Raw genomic sequence first — 19428 nt, forward strand, 5'->3', positions numbered from 1 at the left:
AAAGTGCCTTTTAGTATCAGAATCAACTTTATTGTCACATTATACAGTAGTTTTACAAGTAAACAAAAAGTGGGTGAAATTAGTTTTTGTGTATATTTGATAGTTCCGATCGCCAGTAACTGTTTCGCCCTCCTTTTGGAGAGGCCATCCGAAGGCCCCTCACAACCAACTTGTGCACGTGCACAAACCAAAGATACCAAAATAAAAGTTTACATCTTGTAGCCTAACTATGAGATGGTCTTCTCTAGCAGCTGGTGATATTTTAGCACTTTGGTTAGAATGGCTTCCTCCGCGTCATCAGTGCCCATACCCGAGGCGGGGTTGGCGAAAGGGCCTTTCTGTGTGGAGTTTGCATGTTCTCCCCGTGTCCCCTGGGGTAGGTATACCCTCACAAAAAACATGCAGTAATCCTGGTCTCTAAACTGCCTCCCCCTGGCCAGCCGGGGCGCCTGATGGAGGGGAAAGGAACTGGTTGGAATAACGTGTTCCTTCCACGCGCTACGTCCAACCAGGGAAACTACCCCCCCCTGGCAGGTGTAAAGGAGCGACTTGGACACTCATGCACGAAGGAAGCATGAGTTCAAGTCCGTTGCTCTCCCCAGGTTGGCAGAGGGTGTGTAGAGCCCAGGATCACATTAGATAATTGACACAGGGGTGAAAAATGCGTTACACAATCGTGGGATAAAATAAAATAAAAATTGCTTCCTCTGAGCTCTAATCAACAGTGGTGGAAAGTAACTAAGTACTTACAATTTTGAGGTATTTGTACTTTACTTGAGTATTTCCAATTTCCAGTACTTTTACTTCACTACACACAATTATTTGAAAACCTTAGTTACTATTTAGTTTCGGCCATTTGAAAATGGTCGCAACGCGACGCATTGTGAGCTTGTAGATCGGCTATTTTCAATAGATTTTCTACACATTTTGAATTTGTGAAATGTGACATTCTGCAATATGAATACTTTTACTTTTAGTACTTTAAGTACATTTTGATGCAGATACTTTTGTACTTTTACTCAAGTACATTTTCAATTCCGTACTTTTACTTGTAACGAAGTAGTTCTAAATTGCAGTATTGGTACTTTTACTTAAGTAAAACAATTGAGTACTTTATCCACCACTGCTAATCAAAGGTACAGCCGACCTCGAGAATGAACACCTCCCTATGGTTTCCATTAACAATAATGACATGATCAAGGGTGTTACCTGTAAATGTTATGATAAAAATGAATCATCATTACACACCGGCTAAACACGCTTGGTTCCACGGTAGAATGCTTATACAGTATGGCATGACCTGCAAATGTAAGATGACATCTTTTAATATCAAGTCCACTATTCTGTGAAAGGTAAAAAACATGTTAATTGTTTTTCAGGGTGATCATGGAAGATCATTGGCTGGTGATGTGGGTGATGACGTAAGAGACCCTTTGGATGTTAACCAGTACATAATTCACACTATACTGTATTTATGCACTGGGCTGTGGCGTCCATAGTGGGATCGCATTCTTCCTCCTTGCATCACTGTCCATCCTTTAATTTTGCACATATAGCTGTTTTGTGCTTATATTGACACTGTGCAATAATGCTTATATAGTATGCTTATATTTTAGATTTTTTATTATCCCACATACTGTATGTATACAGCACTTTGGTCAATCTCGGTTGTTTTAAATGTGCGTTATGAATCAAGTATTACTTGATGTGTTGGTTTTAGGGTGAACAGGGCCCCCCTGGCCCCCCTGGGCTCCCGGGACCCCTAGAGTCAGTCCAGTTTCCTCCAGACGTTCTGCCTCCCAAAGGTTCCAAGGTGAATCTCTTCTTCCATATTGCTGTGACCTTATCGATCGCACATTAAGCCTGATTGATGCTTAGAGCCGATCTACAAGTAGATTATCCGCTATTTAAGTTGAATGTGTTGATGAGGCATTATCCTGACGTCTGGTACAGTATTGATGTTGTGTCAAAGGTGTGATGGACTGGATCGTCCTGTGTGTGTGTGTGTGTGTGTGTGTGTGTGTGTGTGTGTGTGTGTGTGTGTGTGTGTGTGTGCGTGTGCGCGTGCGTGACGTGACGTGACGTGACGTGACAGAGAAAGTAAATTTGTCTATCATTATGAGCCTTTGGTAAATTGTTTGCCAGCTCGTGTGATTCTTCACCTCCTGATAAACATAATCAATCATGCTGTATTGCTGTTCATAATATGATTGTATGCATTACTGTTTGGTTATGGCATCATCCAGCGAGGCATTGTGTACTGTTTTTGGTAGCAAATTTTGATTTTAGTTTTAGTCATAGCCAATCTACAAGCTCACAACGCGTCACGCTGCGACACGACGCGTTGTGAGCTTGTAGATCGGCTATTTTCAGCATGCAACCAATTGTAAAATGACTCGTACTGGATCTCTTGTCCACTAGTCCCTTCCTAACATTTTAGTCTAGTTTTTATTTCTTGACGAAATTGTCCATTATTTAGTCTTAGTTTTAGTCAGCACTGCTTAGTTTTCATTTAGCTTCTAGTTAAAAAAATAGTCGACGGACATTTTAGTCATAGTATTAGTCGACTACGGCTACTGGTGCCCTGTAGCCGTAGGCCAGGTGTAGGCAATCAATGCGTTAGTGTCAAGCTCAATGTATCGCCTCAGCTATATGGCTCCCCTCTGTGGATTCGTCTATACATGCGAGAGACAAGCATTTGTGTTTGTGATTATTATTATTAGCACTAACGTAACAGTAACACATGCCCAATCAAATTTAATACTGGAACTTCTCTGTGTTTGTATTTACCATCTTTCTTCAGGGTGACCGGGGTCTTCCTGGAATTTGTGGTCCAAAGGGCACACGCGTGAGTTTCAATGACTAAATATTGTGTGTGCGTGGGCATGTGCCTACGTGTGTGTGTGTGTGTGTGTGTGTGTGTGTGTGTGTGTGTGTGTGTGTGTGTGTGTGTGTGTGTGTGTGTGTGTGTGTGTGTGTGTGTGTGTGTGTGTGTGTGTGTGTGTGTGTGTGTGTGTGTGTGTGTGTGTGTGTGTGTGTGCATTTGTGCGTACGAGAGACGCTGATAGAGTAAGAGGCAGATGTATTTCTATCTACAGGGGGGTGCAGGATATTTTCCAGGAATTAAAGGAGAGAATGGAACGCCTGGGCCAGTTGCGAGTCGGGTGAGAAACGTGCTACAGTATGCACACACACACACACACACACACACACACACACACACACACACACACAATTTACAATTACAATTTAGGCATTTTAGCAGACTCTCTTAATCCAGACCGATTTACATTAAACAAGAACAAAAAAGCATGGCAATACATTGCATACATAAAATGTAGTTATCATGAAACATGCGTAAACTAAGAATGTAACAGTGTAATTTCTATATAATTAAACTATACATCTCTATACTATAAAGTGCTATGTCTACATAAAATGCTATTCTAGTGCTGTCTACATAGAATGCTATAAGTCTGCATAAAATGCTATCTAAGTCTACATAACGTGCTATCTAAGTTACATAAGTTGAGCCTTTGCATATGCCTGCAAGCTCGTCGGGGCTAGGGCAAGTACTACGGGCCTTGATGGAGTCACACACACACACACACACACACACACACACACACACACGTTACATCCAATCTAAAACGTTTATCGCTGTGGTTTTGCCTCCAGGGTTTTCCAGGAGTACCTGGTTTATTTGGACCAGAAGGAGTTGAGGTATGTGATGTCAATAATATTATGGCAAAAAACAATTTCCCTACTAAATTAATTTCCTATTCATTTTCAACTCAAATCAAATAAATCAATACGTTTTGGATTATTTCAGGGTTCTCGCGGAAACACTGGACTTCCGGGTTTGATTGGTAGAATTGGACCAAGGGTAAGCATGTACAGAAAACAGAAATAATATATATTCTATTTCTATTAGAGGTAGTCATATAAGCAGTGTTGTTTTTGTCGACTAAAACTAAGACGAAGTTTTGTCAACAAATAAAAACTAGATAAAGTGCCAATCGGCACAGGTCTCCACCAGGATTCTTCCTCAGCCTAGTGGGAATATGCGTGCACAGTTTCATCGCAATCGGACGCTGCGTTGAGGAGTTGTGGCGATTTGTACAAAGCGGGCTACTCCTGAAAACTGTAGGAGGCAATCGTGGCCAATCAGGATGGAATATGAGAAATCAAACAAACCTGTCTTGATCACATGACTATGGAGATCATGTGTACCGATTTGCGTGAAATTTGGATAAAATGTGAAGGAGTAATAATAGAAAATGTGTTTTACATATGTCGGCCTCCTGGTGGCGCTATAAAGAGCAGATGTGAAAAATTCCAGGCAAAGGTTTTTCCTTGGCTTCTAGGGAGTTGGCATACAAAGTTATCCACAGATCCGTGCAGTTAGAGGTAAAAACACTTTTGGGCCAGTTATAGCGCCACCTTGAGGCTGAGTTGAAATTGTTCATGTGGCATTTCGTCCTCGGCCTAGTGGGAATGTGGGTGCACAATTTCACGGAAATCACGCGATGTGTTCATGATTTGCAGCATTTTGTTTGAAACTGAGCACTCCTGTGAATTTTGGAAGCCAATCTTAACCAATCAGGATGGAGTCTGATAAATCTGAAAGACCCGTTTCGTTGAATGGCTCTAGAGAGACTGCGTACCAATTTGCGTGATGTTTGGACACAATCTGTAGGTGTAGTGTGCAAAAACTTGTTTTGCACAAAGCGGCCTCCTGGTGGCGCTATAACAGGCCGTTCTGGAAAGTTTGGGGCAGAGGTTCATGGTTGGCATCCAGGGAGTGTGTGTGCAAAATTTGGCATCGACCGGGTTAACAGTGGCCGAGATTAGCTGCTCACGGACGGACGGACGGACACACGGACACACGGACGGACGGACACACGGACGGACGGAGTGCAAAACATACTCTCCCCCATGCCTTCGGCTGGTGGAGACAACTAGACTAAAATGTCAGGAAGGGACTAGTGGACAAGAGTCATTTTACAATTGATTGCATGCTGAAAATAGCAGATCTACAATCTCACAACTGCAACACGTTGTGAGCTTGTAGATCGGCTATTTTCAGCAAGTGTAAAAACAGTCATTACGACGGCATCGAGGCCTGCCAAAATACATGTTAGTCGACTAAATCAACTGTAGATTTAGTCACTAAATCTACAGTTGATTTAGTCGACTGACATGTATTTCGACTAAAACTTTATGATATTTAGTCGACTAAAACTAGACTAACACTAAATCATTGCAGGTGACTAAAATGTGACTAAAACTAAATGAAAACTATTGAAGAGACTAATGACTAAAACGAAAATCTAAATTTGATGCCAAAAACAAATAAGCATAAGCAGGGCTCACCAACATGTCTGTACATGGACAAAATGTGTCCGTGGCTAAGACTTGGTCTTGTCCGTGACACATTTTATATTGTCTGTTTTACACACCATTATGTTCTTATTTTGATCATAACGCCCACTTACTGAATGTCAAGTTCAGCTTGTAGATCTGCTATTTTCAGCATGCAACCAAGTGTAAAATGACTTGTCCACTAGTCCCTTCCTAACATTGTAGTGTTAGTTTTTATTTGTTGTGACAAAATTATCAATATATTTAGTCTTAGTTTTAGTCATCATAGCTGAGATTTCATTTAGTTTTCGTCAGTGAAAAAAGGTAGTCGACGAACATTTTCTGTCATAGTTGTAGTCGACGAAATCAAGACTGTTCCCTGTATACAGTATTTACAGTTTATGTCCTGTAGCTATTTCAGGGAAGGAGGTAATGCTATGGCCATCCCAATGTAAAAACACAGAAATGTGTGCCAAATAAAAGGTCTATCTTTAGAATTCTATGTTTGAGCCTATGTTTCAACGTTAGGTTTTAGGTTAAGGTTGGGGTTAGGTGAGGTTCTAGAAATGTGGTTGTAGCAGTGCAGTCATTCATTCATTCAAGTTTTATTTATTCTCGAAATTACACTGAGTAATTAAACTAATTTTCAGTGTCGTCGAGTTATACAAAATCATATCAAAAACATCACAATACATCAGAAGATCAGGGAAAGGAAAACTAAATGTATACATATGAATAACATAAGTTACAAATAGAAGCTAAGACAAATTTCAAAACTATCTAAAACAGTTACACATTGTGGAGATCTGTATGCTCACCAAGGTTTTAAAACGACCCAATGTGGTACATTTTAATGTAGTTTGCAGGTCATTCCATGTATTGGGGCCACAGAAGCCAAAAGCAGATGTACCAAGTTCAGAGTTCACTTTTGGTACCTTTTGGTACCAGTCTCAGCTCTGCAGGAACCTTCTACTCAACTGTTGCATTTCGATAGAAGGCCACAGGGTGGCGCCACTGCACTGGCCTACTACAACAGCCACCTGCAGAGCATCATTATTGCAGTTCTGCAGTCAGTGGATGATCAGAAGTGAAATAGTTTAGCGCTGGGTGTTTCGTTTTCTAATGAATGAGAGAAGTTTGCATTTCAAGGATAATGTATTGATGTATTCAATGTGGAACAAAGGGACAATATCCTCCTCAATAAAATCAATAACACCGTAAAAAAAAAATGGAACCAAATAGATCTTTAGAGGTCCATTTGTAAATTAAATAACAAATCAAATTCCGTAATCTCTGCTTGCTCTCGTAGGGTTTCCCTGGAGACCAAGGACCCCCTGGGCCGGTATATTTCCACAATGGTAGCGATGCTAGAGGTGAGACCACATCAGTGATAATAATAGTAACCCTCTTATTCTGATCAGGTGATCCGCAACATCATTACTGTTTTTCTAAAAAGCCCTGGGGAATTATAAAATGTGACCAGATTTGACTGAGAGCCTGCCATCGCGCGAAGGAGGAGAAACTGGTTTTTTGATCCAAAATGAGTTAATAGCACAGGCAGACGGTTCACATACTAGAGCATGTCTGAAATAAATGTCATTGAATGAAATTGACACAATAAAGGCTTAACCATGTAGCTATAGGTGTAATGTTACAGACCACAGAAGTGAACCTTTCAAGCCTGTTTTCTCAATTCGCTGTTTTCCGCAAGACATTACTCTATGAGCCATATCTCCAAAACGGGTGGGTCAAACTGAACAACCAATATGTCAATATGACGCTATAACTCCCTGCTTTCATATGACATGAAAAAACAAAAAAACAAAAAAAATCCAAAGGCAGTCCGTCCCTCAGTCAAATTTGGCCACGAATGCTATTAACTGGAGCATGCATGACGACTGCTTTTTTTTCCTATACTGTGTCGGTTTTTAGGGCCCAAAGGCAACAGTGGCTTCCCCGGGCTGCCAGGCGAGCCGGGCGACCCCGGGGACATGGGTATGCACGGAGCCCCCGGACCACCAGGGGTAACGTTTCCAGGTTGGTTTCGTTGGTTCCTCCTTTTTCCATTCCAGTACACAGAGCCATAGAGTACGACAGAGTTACGACATTGAGGGGGCCTCTCCTCCAACACATTCTCTGTCTCCTTGCTATAACACCTTGTCCTCTGTTCCAACACATTCTCTGTCTCCTTGCTTTACCACCTTGTCCTCTCCTCCAACACATCTCCTTGTCTCCTTGCTATAACACCTTGTCCTCTCCTCCAACACATCTCTGTCTCCTTGCTATAACACCTTGTCCTCTGTTCCAACACATTCTCTGTCTCCTTGCTTTACCACCTTGTCCTCTCCTCCAACACATCTCCTTGTCTCCTTGCTATAACACCTTGTCCTCTCCTCCTCCAACACATCTCTGTCTCCTTGCTATAACACCTTGTCCTCTCCTCCTCCAACACATCTCCTTGTCTCCTTGTTTTAACACCTTGTCCTCTCCTCCTCCAACACATCTCTGTCTCCTTGCTATAACACCTTGTCCTCTCCTCCAACACATCTCTGTCTCCTTGCTATAACACCTTGTCCTCTCCTCCAACACATCTCTGTCTCCTTGCTATAACACCTTGTCCTCTCCTCCAACACATCTCCTTGTCTCCTTGCTATAACACCTTGTCCTCTGTTCCAACACATCTCCTTGTCTCCTTGCTATAACACCTTGTCCTCTCCTCCAACACATCTCCTTGTCTCCTTGCTATAACACCTTGTCCTCTCCTCCAACACATCTCCTTGTCTCCTTGCTATAACACCTTGTCCTCTCCTCCTCCAACACATCTCTGTCTCCTTGCTATAACACCTTGTCCTCTCCTCCAACACATCTCTGTCTCCTTGCTATAACACCTTGTCCTCTCCTCCAACACATCTCCTTGTCTCCTTGCTATAACACCTTGTCCTCTCCTCCAACACATCTCCTTGTCTCCTTGCTATAACACCTTGTCCTCTCCTCCAACACATCTCCTTGTCTCCTTGCTATAACACCTTGTCCTCTCATCCAACACATCTCCTTGTCTCCTTGCTATAACACCTTGTCCTCTCCTCCAACACATCTCCTTGTCTCCTTGCTATAACACCTTGTCCTCTCCTCCAACACATCTCCTTGTCTCCTTGCTATAACACCTTGTCCTCTCCTCCAACACATCTCTGTCTCCTTGCTATAACACCTTGTCCTCTCCTCCAACACATCTCCTTGTCTCCTTGCTATAACACCTTGTCCTCTCCTCCAACACATCTCCTTGTCTCCTTGCTATAACACCTTGTCCTCTCCTCCAACACATCTCTGTCTCCTTGCTATAACACCTTGTCCTCTCCTCCAACACATCTCCTTGTCTCCTTGCTATAACACCTTGTCCTCTCCTCCAACACATCTCCTTGTCTCCTTGCTATAACACCTTGTCCTCTCCTCCAACACATCTCCTTGTCTCCTTGCAGGCCCGGGACGGACTGGCCACAGAGGCCCCCCTGGACCCAAGGGCTCCAAAGGAGAACCGGGGACCTTTTTCAACAACGAATTTGCGCCACTTGGACCAAAGGGACCCGCGGGATTCCCTGGACGTAAAGGTGCCACGGGTCCCCCTGGCCCCCCAGGTATACTACGCTGATACCGACAGTCAACATAATGTTATTGCTCTGCCAAATGTTACACATTATTTAGAAATAGCAAAGAAGTCATTTTGTGCAGTTGGTTTTGAATGTGGTCTTATCGTTGTGATGCACTAACTGCACTCTCTTTCTCTCAATGTGTGTGTTGCGTGTGTGTGTGTGTGTGTGTGTGTGTGTGTGTGTGTGTGTGTGTGTGTGTGTGTGTGTGTGTGTGTGTGTGTGTGTGTGCGTGTGTGCGTGTGTGCGTGCGTGCGTGCGTGCGTGCGTGCGTGCGTGCGTGCGTGATGTGCATGTGCATGTGTATGCTGACATCACCCCAGGATGTGGAGGTGAGAATGCATTCATTGCCACTACAATATACCAAGTAGCCAGTTCTAAATAATGAAGGTAATAAGAATAACTCGTTTTACTGCTGAACTAAATAAAGAACGTTACCCCACCCAGTGTTGGGCAGTAACAAGTTACTAGTAATACTGTATATTACGGTAATATTATTAATTTACCCAGTAACGAGTAAAGTAAGGTATTATTCTGCCAAAACAGTAACATTATACTATATTACTTTGTAAAAAAAAAAGTAGCACATATTACATATTACTCAGGAGAGATTGCTGCTTTATTTTATAGCCTTTTTTGGCTGATCGGTGACTCTTTCTTCGTATTATTCAGAACAGTTGGATTCAGTTCTGAAAGAAGCTGACTAAACAGATTGTGTTGTTGTTGTAAGGATCCCCTTTTTTATTGTAATCCAATATGAAATATATTATGAGAGAAGGAGCGACTGGAGCAGCTCAGACAGTTTAGGCCCTTACTTTATTAACCCATTTTGACCTGAGTTAGATTCTACAAATGCCTTCTAAATGCCGACAGTTTTCTGAAATGTTTCTATGTCAGTCGTTCTCAAACATTTTCATGTCAAGGACCCCCAGAATTATCTGTATTTGGCCGCGGACTCCCATCAGAAAATATGTTGTTCCAGGGACCCCCCCAGAAGCAAAGATTTTAGTTAAAAACGTCCAGGCGCATGCTACATAATAGGCTCTGGGCCTGACAGCGTGTCGCGTGTTCGAGTCCCGCTCGTTCATGACGACCTTTGCTGCGTGTCTCTCCCCTTCACTCTCTCTCTCTCTCTCTCTCTCTCTCTCTCTCTCTCTCTCTCTCTCCCTATTTCCTGTCTGTCTTCACTGTGACTATCAATAAAGGCACAAAAGCCAAAAAAGAAAGAAAGTTGCACAATTAAGCAATATTACACGAGAGGGTGTGGTTTAACGTGATTATTGCCACGACAGTGATGCGGTCAGGAACGAGACGTAGTCGAGTTCCGCAAGCATCACTAATATTGCAATTATACAACAGTTACCCTTAAAACTAAGAAAATCGCTGAAAAAACATTTTTTTTTAATGACGTAGTCACTACAACCACAAATGTCTCAAGAAACTAGCTAGCCTAGCCACCGAGTTTGCTGCACTCTGGGAAAACAGAGCAGCTGAAATTGCTGAATTTTTTGTTTTGATTAGGTGTGGAGTGGTGAACCACGGCTAGAAGGCTGTTTCAACCAATCAGATTGCTTCCTCGAAACGACCTGTTGTATAATGACATTTTATTTGATGCCACAGATTACTACTGTGAACCAGGAGACCCAGGAGACACCGGCGATGCAGGAGACAGCGGGATTCGGGGACGGAGAGGAACTGTTAAAGGACTTAAAGGTGCTCAAATGTTGCATTTATTAATGTGTGCATTAGCTGCCCTGAAGAAAGAGCAAAGGCAAAACAACTTGCCAATTATTATACTGCTCCGTTTCGCCTGGGATTTAGGATTAATATTTTTGATTGTTTTCCAATCACAGGGTACAGGAAAAAAAAACGGTGTAGAGACAGACAATTAAAGCAGAAAAAAGGAAAAACAGAATGCAAAAAATGCAAAAAACATACATAAAAGAAAAGAAAAGAAAAGAATAATAATAATAAGGCGATGGATATTCATGGAAGTACAGTTCATATAATAGTCTCCAGTTTCGGCTGTTCTATAGGCAGTTTGTCTGTGTGGAGAGGAGAAGGTGGCCATGTGTATCCTTTAGGTGTCCGCATGAACTCTCAACCCTGTTAAAATGTATTAAGTAATTTGCGCATTCAAAATAATAAAGAACTAAAATGTGTGTGCGTGTGCGTGTGTGTGTGTGTGTGTGCGTGCGCGTGTATGTGTGTGTGTTTGTGTGTGTGTGTGTGTGCGCGCGCCAGGGTGCCCTGGGGCTTGTGAATGTACAGGAACAGACGGGCATGGCCAGCCGGGCCCGGCCGGTTACCCTGGGCTTCCGGGATCCGACGGATTCCCTGGAATTCAAGGACAAAAGGGCGACCCGGGAGTGAGAGGAGACGTCGGCTCAGCGGGACCACGAGTAAGACAAGAGAGGAGTTTTACCTTTTTATTGTTGTTGATGTTAGGAAGGGACCGATCTGCCACGCGTTGTGAGCTTGTAGATCGGCTATTTTCAGCATGTGTAAAATCCTTCATTACGACGGCATCGAGGCCCGCCAAAATAAATTTTATTCAACTGTAGATTTAGTCGACTAAAACCTTATGATATTTAGTCGACTAGACTAACACTAAAACATCCCAGGTGACTAAAACTAGTTTTTACCTTTTACGAGTTTCACCTTTTTATTAGTATTAACCCATTTTGGGTGGGAACCCCTTTTGGTGTTAGCATTATGTTATGCTTTAGCTATTTTTCAGCTTGTAGGTCTGCTATTTTTTTTAAATCAAAGAACCACTGACATAGAAACATAGCTTTTTCAGAAAACTGTCAGGATGTAGAAGACATTTTTAGAATCTGATCTCAGGTCAAAATGGGTTAACCCATTCGGGGCCGGAACCCCTTTTGGTGTTGTAAACATTGTGGTATACTTTAGCTATTGAAAAATAGCAGATCTACAAGCTCATAGCGCGGCATAATTTATATGACATTTTTGTAGAATCGGGCTCGTGTCTAAATGGGTTAAACCTGTATGGGCCTTGATATGAAACGGGTATGAAAACCACTGCTATAGTGTAACTGTACTGTATCCCTCTGGACATGCAGGGTTACGCAGGAACTCCAGGCGCCACAGGATCGAAGGGCCAGAAAGGCGACTCGCACGCAACGCACCATAAAGGTTTATGTTCTGTGAAGTCTTCATCGGCACCTCGTTTATCGTCAATCCTTCACAATGCCTGTAGGATTTCTATAATGTTTAACGGTGTTTAATTGTTCATATTACGCATGCAGGTGTCAAGGGTGACCCCGGAAGCCCCGGATATTCGGGTCCACCCGGAGCTACCGGCAGCCCGGGAGTCGATGGACTTCCTGGTTCAGTAGGAGACCCTGGACCCCCCGTAAGTGTGTTCTGTGTTCTGTGCGTGCGTGCATGTGTGTGAGAGAGAGAGAAGGAGGGAGAGAGTGACAGACAGACAGACAGACAGACAGCTTGCAGGGCCCTGTGAGAGACCATTTCATACAGCTATGTTGCTTGTGTCGAAACCGCATTCATAGGTCACTGTCCAACCGTTTCCAACTCGGTGGGAGGAGCCTCGAAAATAACAGATCCAGCGGCGATAGTGCTGGCGGTGCACTGAACGCACACGCATTCATTCACTGGGCGCATGAACGCAAAAAAGTGTCGTTCTTGATTGTTGTTTCGCGCGCATGGGGCCTTTTGATTTGGCGTAGCGCCAGAGTCGAGACGTCACTGACATCTCGTGTTGTTTTTGACTGGTTGTCATCCTTCTCAAGGTGTGAACAGTGTTGATTTGGTCGACGACTACCTTCTTTCACTGACGAAAACTAAGCGGAAACTAAATGAAACTCGCCTGTAGATTTAGTCGACTAAAATCTGATGATATTTTAGTCGACTAAAACTAGACTAACACTAGTCACTAAGTGTCAACTAAATGAAAACGATTCAAGAGACTATATGACTATTAAACTGAAATCTAAATGTGCTGTCAAAATCAACACTGGAGGGTGTGAAGTGTCATGTTTTCCTTGCAGGGCGATGGGTTTGCAGGAGGGTACGGTCCAAAGGGATACCCCGGAGCTGGCGGTCCCAAGGGGTTTCCGGGGCCTGCCGGTCGTACCGGCCCCGGGGTCCCAGGACCTCAGGGGCCAGCGGGGAGCCAGGGAGATCCAGGGAGACCGGGGTTCCCCGGGAATCCTGGAAGACCAGGCCCTCCAGGTCAGAACAATTCAATTCAATTCAATTGTATTTAGAGTTTCAGTTTTAGCGATAGCTAACCTTGTGTTGTCGGAAGCTTCATGTGGTAAGATTTGAGAATACATACATACATACACACATACATACATTTAGAAGATTTAGAACACTTTCCTGGGGGTCTTTATGTGTGTAATATGTGGTTTTAGATATATCAGATTTTAGCAGTGAGCCCAGTGTCTCTGATGTCATGGACACTGGGCTCACTTACTTCCTGGACTACATGTTGTCTCAGTAAAGGCTCATTCATAGTCTGGATTTTCGGTGGTGAGGTGACCACTGGAGCTGAAATAAAGTTGAGCGGTGGTGAGTAAAAACGGTGGTTTGCTCTTCACCGTGGCTCGTGACGTCATGTTGTAGTTCGGTGGTCACCTCACCACCGTAAATCCAGACTATGTATGAGCCTTAAGACAGCCCTCCCCCTATCCACAAGAAGGAGCAGTGCACCGAAGCATTATGGGGATTGTAGTCCAGGAAGGAAGTGAGCTCAGTGACGATGACATGCAGAGACACTGGGCTCACTGCTAAAATCTAAAATATACACACAGGAAAGTGTTCTAAATCTTCTAAAGGTGTATTGTCTTTGTGTCTACAGGGGAGAGTTGCTGTCATGAAATCCTGCCTGGGCCACCTGGACCAAAGGGAGAACACGGAGTGCCAGGTGAATGTGTATGGTCTGATTATTATGATCCATGGATTCATTCTCACTGATGGATGGCTCAAATGAAAACTATTCCATATACATTCAATAGGTCGATGCATGTTTTGAGGCATTTCAAACCCATTTTCGTAGCCAGGGACGTGCAGGGAGTGTTCGAGGGGCAGGGGCTGAAATCCCGTAAGAGGGCACTTTTGGACAAAAATAGCAGATCTACAAGTTCTCAACATGAGAGCTTGTAGATCAGCTATTTTAGGGAGCACAACCAGCAGTCTTTAGCTAGTGGAGATGCGGTGTACGACATGGATTTCTAAACACATTTGTTCAAAATGCTGTGTTCAAGTTCAGGAGACGTCGGGGAAAAAAGCAATTCTCCTGAATGCTGCCTTCCGGCCTTTCTTTCACCATAAGTAAACGCTGCATTCGTGGTCTGGAAATGGCAGTTGTTTTACAGACGGGTAAAAGGGCAGGGGCTGAAGCCCCCTTTGATGTCCATGTGTGCACGTCCCTGTTCGTAGCTGTAGTTCGGTGAAATCGCCTGTATCTCCTATTCCTTGTCCCAGATGGCATTTTTGGTCAAAACAAGGTTTATTCCACGGCCCAGAGCAGACTCTGTGTTTCGTTCCATTAAGACTCCATTAGACCGGACGGTAAACAAGGAAGAGATCTTGCATGGTCACACACCCTATCATAAGTTCATCACTTCCTATCCGGAAATTTGGCTCTTCAAAATAAGAGCTGAACAGGGAAAAATGTTGGCGTGAATTAATATCACAATAATGTATCAATAAATGCTGGCATACTAACTGTTAACATGGCTAAATGGATTTAAAACCAGTGCATATACTGAGTTATTTTTATTTTTCTCCTAATGATTTAGATTATTTTTTTCCCCATTCTTCTAAGAGCTACATATCTTTCTCTTTTTTTTTACACGACCCCCTGTATTTCTCATCTAACTAATGAATATTGTTGTTGTCATGGTCAGGTAACCCGGGGGTAGCAGGCATACCAGGCCTGCCAGGGGCTTCTGACTACCCAGGGCCTAAAGGCATACAAGGAGATGACGGGGGAGTTGGAGGGATCGGACCCCCAGGTATGAGACCTCTACTCCGGACAGCTATCTATACAGTATGATTCATTTGGATTGTGTTACATTTTGTAACTGGATCTATTTGCAGATAGTTTGAGTGATTCCCAATCTGTACTAATTGTCAGTGGTGAAAAGTACATTGAAAGGAGGGATGTCCCGGTTTTTTCGCTCCCGATTCGCTCCCGATGCCACAATTTCTGTGTTAGCCGATACCGATACCGAATGCCGATACCACAGAATAATATTTTGAATAATAAAACAAAGAAAAGCCAACAGTGTTTCCGTTACCGATTCAGTATCGGGACAGCTCGAATTGAAAGTAACTAGTGCATTTACTTAAATACTGAACTTGAGTAAAGTTTTGAGGTAATTGTACTTTACGTGAGAATGTCAACTTTACAGTACTTTTACTTCTATAAATTCAGGGGCTTATATTGTACTTTTACTCCACTACAATTATTTGACAACTTTAGTTACTACTGTAGTTACTTTGGAGATTCAGATTTTGATTAGAAAACATACATTAAACACTTCAGCCCTATATACATTTTGGCCATTTGAAAATAGACGATCTACAAGCTCACAATGCGTCACATTTTTATACATTTCAAAACCTGAAATGGGACATTCTGCGTACTTTCTACTTTTGGTAAAGTATTTTTGGTATAAGCAGTGATATGTCAAAACTTTTTCTATTTTTTTATTCAGACAGAGAGCAATGGGTAGAACGTTCCCCCAAAAAATATAGTCTCTGTGACACATCTAGGGTCCACAACCTGCATTCAGAGATGTTCCTAGAAGCTTTGTCATTGACTAACCAATCAGGAAGTAGACAGGCAAATCGACCAATGGCAAAGCCTCTAGGAAAATATTTGAATGCAGATTGCGGCTCCTAGTCGCAGAAACAAAAAAAACATTGCTGGCTGTCAAAAAAAAAAAAAAAACGGACTAGTTCTACATTGCAGTATTGGTACTTTTACTTAAGTAAAACATGTAAGTATACTGTTTCCCACCCCTGCTAATTGACATTTAGGACCACGAGGTTACTCCGGAGACCCGGGTGAGCCTGGCTCCCCGGGTAGCGGTCTGGACGGACCTCCAGGCTCTCCTGGGCTACAAGGCCCCCCAGGGAGGAAGGGTGAGCCGGGTGAGCCGCGCAACGCCAGCCCCGGTGCTCCCGGAGAGCCGGGCCGCCCTGGGGCTCCAGGGAGGAAAGGATTCCCTGGCATTTCTGGAAACCCAGGCTCACCAGGTTCATGTCACACACACACACACACACACACACACACACACACATGCACACCAGTGTTGTTTTTGGCAGCGAATTTCAATTTTAGTTTTAGTCATAGTCTTTGGAATGAAACTTCATTTAGTTTTAATTTTAGTCACCTGGAATGTTTTAGTGTTAGTGTAGTTTTAGTCGACTAAATGTCATAAGATTTTAGTCGACTAAATCTGCAGTTCATTTAGTCAACTAAAATGTACTTTGGCGGGCCTTGATGCCGTCGTAATGGCTCATTTTACACTTAAAACAAAATAGCGGATCTACAAGCTCACAAGGCGTCGCAGTGCGGGACCTCATGCTTTTGTATTGTCCGGTTGTTAATGTGCTCTGTGTTGTTTTTGATGTGGGCGTTTAAACAGACTGTGAAGACGAATATCCATCGGGACAATAAAGACTATTATTATTATTATTATTATGGACAGATTACAGATTATAATTTTTGAGTGGTGCAACCACTCCTACAACCAGCAATGTCCGTGTCCGCCTATATGTGCCTATGTGGCATTGGCGTTGGCCATGAGCACGAGTATATGACTTATTAGTACCAGTAGGGGGTGCCAGAAACAGAGAGGGATAGTGCATGCTCTGTTGCCTGCTAATGAGAGAGAGAGAGAGAGAGAGAGAGAGAGGTTGGGGGGGGGGGAGATTGCACCACTCAGTTCACACAGGTGTGATTTTTTTATAGACATATTGAACTATAGAAAAATTGACCGATAAGGACAATCAGCTCAGAAGCACCGATATACACAATGCTATGGAGTTACATTTGTCTCTTTATTAACCAAACAAAAGAAAAATTAACCAAACAAAAGAAAAACATTTGAGAGAGAAAAAATCTAAACAGAACAAAAAACTATTTTTAATTCAAACAAATTAAAAACGCAATCAAAGAATATATTTGCAAGCAAAAAAAAAAAATATTTGAAAGAAAAGAAAAAATAATTGAGAACAAAACTTTTAAAAATTATTATAATTTTTTTTTTTTTTTAATAAAAAATAAAAAATTAAACTACATAAAACAAAATACTTACTAAATGTTTGGGTAATAATAATATGTGTTGTGCTAAATAAAATGTTTTTAATGTTTTTTTTCCTTCGTTTGCGAATGAAAGTTTTTTTTTTCTCATTGCAAAACGCCTTCTCTCTCAAAACCTATGTCTTTGGTCTCGATTTTTTTTTTCTCTCTCAAAACCTATGTCTTTGGTCTCGATTTTTTTTTTTCTCTCTTGGATTATTTGTGTGAGGGGTGAAAGTTCAGAAGGCGGGTCCTACGCTGAAAAGATGTAAGACACCTCTCCATTGGCCACTGTCTTAAACCCTTGCTTAGGGTGCAAATCTCAACTGTTTTGGACGGGGGTGGGCTCGTTGGAATCGTGTCGCCCCCCTGGGGGCGTCTTTGGGGGGCTCAAGGTTCAGGGACCCCCAGGGACCCCCTGGGACCCCCCAGGGACCCCCAAATGGTAACTCTGTCATTTCTCAACCGTTTTGGACGGCTCGTTGGAATCGTGTTGCCCCCCTGGGGGCGTCTTTGGGGGTCTCAAGGTTCAGGGACCCCCCCCGGGACCCCCCAGGGACCCCCAAATGGTAACTCTGTCATTTCTCAACCGTTTTGGACGGCTCGTTGTTATTGTGTCGCCCCCCTGGGGGCGTCTTTGGGGGTCTCAAGGTTCAGGGACCCCCAGGGACCCCCCAGGGACCCCCAAATGGTAACTCTGTAATTTCTCAAAGTGTGTGAGAGAGAGAGCTATAGTAAGAAGAATATGCAGATGAATATAAATGGTTCTCTCTGTCTCTCCCTCCCATCAATAAAGATCTATCATAAAAATGTCAAGAGTTACCATGTGGAAGTCCCCAGGGGTCCCCGAACCTCCAAAACCCTGATAATGCACCCAGAGAGGCAACACGATTCCAACGAGCCCACCGCCGTCCAAAACGGTTGAGAAATGACAGAGTTACCATTTGGGGGTCCCTGGGTGGTCCCGGGGGGGTCCCTGAACCTTGAGACCCCCAAAGACGCCCCCAGGGGGGCGACACAATCACAACGAGCCCACCCCCGTCAAAAACGGTTGAGGAATGACAGTTACCATTTGGGGGTCCCTGGGGGGTCCCTCGGGGTCCCTGAACCTTGAGCCCCCTAAAGACGCCCCCAGGGGGGCGACACGATTCCAACGAGCCCACCGCCGTCCAAAACGGTTGAGAAATGACAGAGTTACCATTTGGGGGTCCCTGGGGGGTCCCTGGGGGTCCCTGAACCTTGAGACCCACAAAGACGCCCCCAGGGGGGCGACACGATTCCAACGAGCCCACCCCGGTCCAAAACATTTGAGAAATGACAGAGTTACCATTTGGGGGTCCCTGAACCTTGAGACCCACAAAGACGCCCCCAGGGGGGCGACACAATCACAACAAGCCCACCCCCGTCAAAAACGGTTGAGAAATGACAGAGTTACCATTTGGGGGTCCCTGGGGGGTCCCTGGGGGTCTCTGAACCTTGAGACCCACAAAGACGCCCCCAGGGGGGCGACACAATCACAACAAGCCCACCCCCGTCAAAAACGGTTGAGAAATGACAGAGTTACCATTTGGGGGTCCCTCGGGGTCCCTGAACCTTGAGCCCCCTAAAGACGCCCCCAGGGGGGCGACACGATTCCAACGAGCCCACCCCGGTCCAAAACATTTGAGAAATGACAGAGTTACCATTTGGGGGTCCCTGGGGGGTCCCTGAACCTTGAGACCCACAAAGACGCCCCCAGGGGGGCGACACAATCACAACAAGCCCACCCCCGTCAAAAACGGTTGAGAAATGACAGAGTTACCATTTGGGGGTCCCTGGGGGTCCCTGAACCTTGAGACCCACAAAGATGCCCCCAGGGGGGCGACACAATCACAACAAGCCCACCCCCGTCAAAAACGGTTGAGAAATGACAGAGTTACCATTTGGGGGTCCCTGGGGGGTCCCGGGGGGTCCCTCGGGGTCCCTGAACCTTGAGCCCCCTAAAGACGCCCCCAGGGGGGCGACACGATTCCAACGAGCCCACCCCGGTCCAAAACATTTGAGAAATGACAGTTACCATTTGGGGGTCCCTGGGGGGTCCCTGGGGGTCCCTGAACCTTGAGACCCACAAAGACG

General features: G+C 44.1%; 1 protein-coding gene across 1 annotated transcript in view; it reads left to right on the plus strand.

Moving 5' to 3' along the window:
• LOC310871273 (uncharacterized protein) overlaps positions 1-19428 on the plus strand; it is a gene marked incomplete at its 5' end in the record, with an annotated part of 63467 nt that overhangs the window by 21507 nt on the left and 22532 nt on the right. Inside the window, 14 exons of the mRNA XM_083782759.1 lie at positions 1380-1421; positions 1721-1813; positions 2804-2848; positions 3099-3164; positions 6674-6737; positions 7297-7401; positions 8841-8996; positions 11253-11410; positions 12095-12167; positions 12281-12387; positions 13043-13226; positions 13858-13923; positions 14909-15016; positions 16047-16265. Of these exons, the coding sequence (XP_083638885.1) occupies positions 1380-1421; positions 1721-1813; positions 2804-2848; positions 3099-3164; positions 6674-6737; positions 7297-7401; positions 8841-8996; positions 11253-11410; positions 12095-12167; positions 12281-12387; positions 13043-13226; positions 13858-13923; positions 14909-15016; positions 16047-16265 (1486 nt within the window). The remainder of the gene's footprint in view (positions 1-1379; positions 1422-1720; positions 1814-2803; positions 2849-3098; positions 3165-6673; positions 6738-7296; positions 7402-8840; positions 8997-11252; positions 11411-12094; positions 12168-12280; positions 12388-13042; positions 13227-13857; positions 13924-14908; positions 15017-16046; positions 16266-19428) is intronic.

The sequence above is a fragment of the Protomyctophum parallelum genome (assembly GCF_964188405.1).
Source record: "Protomyctophum parallelum genome assembly, chromosome: 14".
Classification (NCBI taxonomy): domain Eukaryota; kingdom Metazoa; phylum Chordata; class Actinopteri; order Myctophiformes; family Myctophidae; genus Protomyctophum; species Protomyctophum parallelum.